The sequence below is a fragment of the Eumetopias jubatus genome, unplaced genomic scaffold (assembly GCF_037043125.1).
Source record: "Eumetopias jubatus isolate StellerSeaLion01/CBP00866 unplaced genomic scaffold, mEumJub1_p1.0 scaffold_2, whole genome shotgun sequence".
Lineage (NCBI taxonomy): Eukaryota > Metazoa > Chordata > Mammalia > Carnivora > Otariidae > Eumetopias > Eumetopias jubatus.
This window is the reverse complement of record NW_028274808.1, coordinates 143759109-143762955: the sequence shown is the minus strand read 5'-3', so window position 1 is coordinate 143762955 and position 3847 is coordinate 143759109. Positions and strand designations below refer to the sequence as shown.

At 46.8% G+C, this 3847-nt stretch overlaps 1 protein-coding gene across 1 annotated transcript; it reads left to right on the top strand.

The window, feature by feature from the left end:
• Nucleotides 1-801: 801 nt before the first annotated feature.
• Nucleotides 802-2692, top strand: LOC114206753 (growth-regulated protein homolog beta-like). The gene is made up of 3 exons (XM_028100636.2): nucleotides 802-1015; nucleotides 1112-1235; nucleotides 1358-2692. The coding sequence occupies exons 1-3, from the start codon at nucleotides 916-918 to the stop codon at nucleotides 1443-1445; spliced, it is 312 nt and encodes a 103-aa protein (XP_027956437.1). The 5' UTR covers nucleotides 802-915; the 3' UTR covers nucleotides 1446-2692.
• The last annotated feature ends 1155 nt before the right edge of the window (nucleotides 2693-3847 follow it).

Sequence of the window (3847 nt, the reverse complement as noted above, 5' to 3'; positions counted from 1 at the left end):
GGAACACCTCTTTTTTGCTGTTTCGGCAAGCAAAGGGTGCTACTCACACTAGGCATCAGCTCCTGGTTCCTCTGACCCTTTTGTGTTTGGACAAAACTAGAAACTGTGGACCCCGTGAGCCCAACGCAGCTTTCCTTCCCCACAACAGCTCTTACGTGACTACCCGCGCCTTACTTCACGGATTAATCCACGCCCTCTAGACCAAAAAGATGATGTTCATGGATTTACTCCGGCTCTGGAAGTTCCAAAATTGCATAGAGGAAGGGAGGTATGTAGGGTTAAGACACTTTATCTTAAATTAAACACTGAATTAAACGCTTGACACTGTTCGTCCCCTCACCCCTTCAGGATATGACACAAAGTATGATTTATTTGTGATTGTAAAATACCAGGAACAAGGAGAACATTCTTATGTCTAGTGTGAGATGACAAAGCTATTTTAACACAGCGTCTACTTAATGCAGGCATAAGCAAAATCATCAAACCAGAAGACATTTATGCGTTAAGTAACAAAGAGAAAAGCATGTCACCCCTCTGCCCTGGCCTTATTCCCCCAATCCAGATAACTAACGTTCAAGGAGCCTGTCTCCAGTAAGTGGCACATACCCAAGCAAGGCCACTCACGCCTCCTTTGGGGATTTGGGCGGAAAGAGGACATCCCCGCCTCGCAGGGACACGCGGGTGGCCGGGCGGGTCCCCCTTCACTGCGGGGGCGGGGCCGCGCTGTCCTTTCCGACCCGGGAGCGACCTGCGGAGCCGGGAATTTCCCCGGCCCCGGGACTGCTCACTTCCCCGCGCCCGCCAGGGATAAAAGCGGTTCTCCCGGCTCCGGGAGCCACAGAATCCGCTCCGCCAGCTAGCGCTGCAGCTCGCCAGCTCCAGGCCCCGCCGCCCCGACTCTCCGAGCTGAGCCCCATGGCCCGCGCCGCCACCGCCGCCGCACCCCGCGCTCTCCGCCTCCTCGGCGCCGCGCTGCTGCTCCTGCTGCTGGTCCCCGCCGGCCGCCGCGCCGCAGGTGAGACTCGGCGCGCCCCCAGCCCACGGGCGGGACGGGGGGGCGCTGGGCGCCCACCGCGGGGCCGCCAGCTAACCCGGTCTGTTCTCCCCGCAGGGGCGCCCGTGGCCGCCGAGCTGCGCTGTCAGTGCTTGCAGACCTTGCAGGGAATTCACCTCAAGAACATCCAGAACGTCAAGGTGACGCCCTGGGGACCCCACTGCCCCCAAACCGAAGTCATGTAAGTGATGCCCCACACCGCTGCGGCGGCTCGCGTCCTGGTGGCCCCCAGCGCCCTGATGCCCGCCGGCCCCCCGCCCCGCCCCACCTCCCGCCAACGCGAATTCTGCCTTCTCCCTGCAGAGCCACTCTCAAGAATGGGCAGGAGGTTTGTCTCAACCCCGAAGCCCCCATGGTCAAGAAAATCATCAATAAGATGCTAAACAAGTGAGTTGTGCTTTTTGTTCACACGTGGGACTAGAGTCATTAGTCACTAATACTGGCAAATGCCTCCAGAAAGTTTTACCAAGGAAACCCAGGGTTTAGCTGAAGGACTGAAAATCAAGGACTTTGCCGTGAATCCCTGCCCTAAGTGTAATTTAGGCTCCACATTTTATTATTCCTGTAAGCCCAGGGAAAGTACTGAATCTCTTTAAGTCTCAATTGTATGGAAAAATAGAAGTAGCTACTTCCAGGTGTTTGCTATGAGGTTTAAGTGAAGTCCCGAATGTAATTTTTTAGTCTACTGTGACATTACATTCTGGCTCTTTGAGGCTAATAATACAATTGGGATCACAGGCCCCTTATTCCTGATTAGACAGCATCCAGGAGCCTGGCATTTTCTGCCTCATAGGGCAGTGATGTAGGTAGTGACCACATGGCATGGGGCTATGCCATCAGTTTATGGAATCCTATTAACAGCAACCATTTTCTCCTCACAGGGGCAGCACCCACTGAGCTAGAGAGAAGGCAGACGCCTGTGACTTACTGTTGCAGCCTTAGTGAAGTGGGAGCAGAAGAAGAGAAACAAAAACCTCCTGAGACCCCCTGGACTGTGTTTAATGTATTTGACTCTTGCCTAGGAGTATTCTTCTATTTTTTGAAACATATTTATTTATTTATTATTTATTTATTTATTTTCTCAAAGCTAGCACATTAATGTCCTAGCTAATATTTAAAGATATGAATTTGGTAATTTGCTGTACTATTGTCTTAAAAGGTCATTTTTATGTTCCATCAAAGTTGGTTCAGTTCTATTATTTAATTTGTAGATGACAAGTCTTAAATATTCTTCATTCATTAAATTATTATTTCTTGGGGGGATGGTGGGGGAAACCATGCCATATCAGTCACCATGATGAAGGCTGGCGATAAATAGTGTGGGATCCAAGCAAATAAATCCCTGTTAAGGTCATGGGATGTATGTGCACCTCTGTTTTTGTACTGTTGAGAAGAATGCTGGTTGTTATTTATGGAGAGAATTTCACAGTATGTGGTCAACATTTCTGATGTTGAAGCTTTAAAAAAACTCCAATGTTTTAAATATCCCTTGGACATTTTATGTCTTCCTTGTAAGGCATAGTGCCTTGTTTAATGTTAATTATGTGGTGTTTCTCTATGTCTTGGAATAGAGAAGTTTAAATATTTATCGATGTATTTTTACAAATAGCATGAAAATAAAGCTATTTACAAAAGTTCCTTGCTTAGTTTGTGTGTGTGTGTGTGTTTCCTTCTTGATCTGTTGTTCCTCCTGAATACCCAAGCACTGTAAGTTTCTAACGGACTATAGGTCACACCCACTTAGAGACTGCTGCTAGCGGCCATTCCTTAGTTCCACTCCTGTTCACGAAGGCATATTTGATGCTCTTTCCAAATCCTTGCAGCCCCTCACCCTGAGAATCTGTTTCATGTAAAATATTCATTTTGTTTCAGTATAACCAACTATTATTCAATTGGAGCTCTTTAAAATTTTGCAAATGTTTATACATATTTTTAAAAGAGCTCTCGTTTAAGTTATCTTGTGGAATGGTTTTTCAATTATACATTCTTTTCCCTCTTAATGAATCTGGGAGCTAAACTGTAAATTGCATTCTTCCTTAGAACTCAATTGTTGTAATGGGGGAAAGAAGCAGAAAAAGTGAGTTGGCTGAGTGTTTCATCTGCCTAAAGGTCTAAATGAGAAGGTGTTTAATTTCTAATCTCCATGGAGCGATAACAGTCACCAAGTGTAACACTGTTTCAGTGCTTCACAAGTAAGATGGTTCAAATGTTTCTAAACCTACAAATTTGAATTTAAACGGCCCCAGGACAGTGGGAGTACATCCAGCTTCCACAATAGAAACAAAGGCTCTCTTCTGATGATGGAAAGATCTGAGCCACCTGGAAGAGAATGTATTCTAAATCTGAAAGGGAGGAGAGTTTGGGCACCTGTGGGGAAGGCCAGGTAGGATGTGTGCCTGTCTCTGATTCAGGACCCATTCCCGGGCACATTTATAGCCTTCAGCAGGAGGAAGAGGGAGGCACATGCCCATATTTGTCCTAAGTTGCTGGGTAACTGCAGACAAGAAACAGCTACTCGGAGCATCTATATCCTCCCCTGAAAATTAAGTATACTAGTCTCTTCATAACTCCAATGGTACTTGCTCAGAATGAAGGAGATAAGACGGAACAGCACTCTTCAAATTGTATCAAGGTGAACACATGCAAACCATTCTGAAAGATCCAGAAATGCCAGCACTGAGTCCTTCCTTAACCCCAAGTCAAGGGCAATATATTTTAGGCTATGGGAAATAAAACTTCTTTGGGTTTCTCAGTGTTCTTGTAAAAGTCCTCGCCTCTTCACATACCATGAGT

Bases quoted from the DNA above. Each gene is read 5' to 3' on its own strand.
- LOC114206753 (XM_028100636.2), top strand. From the start codon at position 916: ATGGCCCGCGCCGCCACCGCCGCCGCACCCCGCGCTCTCCGCCTCCTC. The intron at 1,016-1,111 runs GTGAGACTCGGC...TTCTCCCCGCAG, and splicing joins CGCCGGCCGCCGCGCCGCAG to GGGCGCCCGTGGCCGCCGAG. The intron at 1,236-1,357 runs GTAAGTGATGCC...TTCTCCCTGCAG, and splicing joins TGCCCCCAAACCGAAGTCAT to AGCCACTCTCAAGAATGGGC.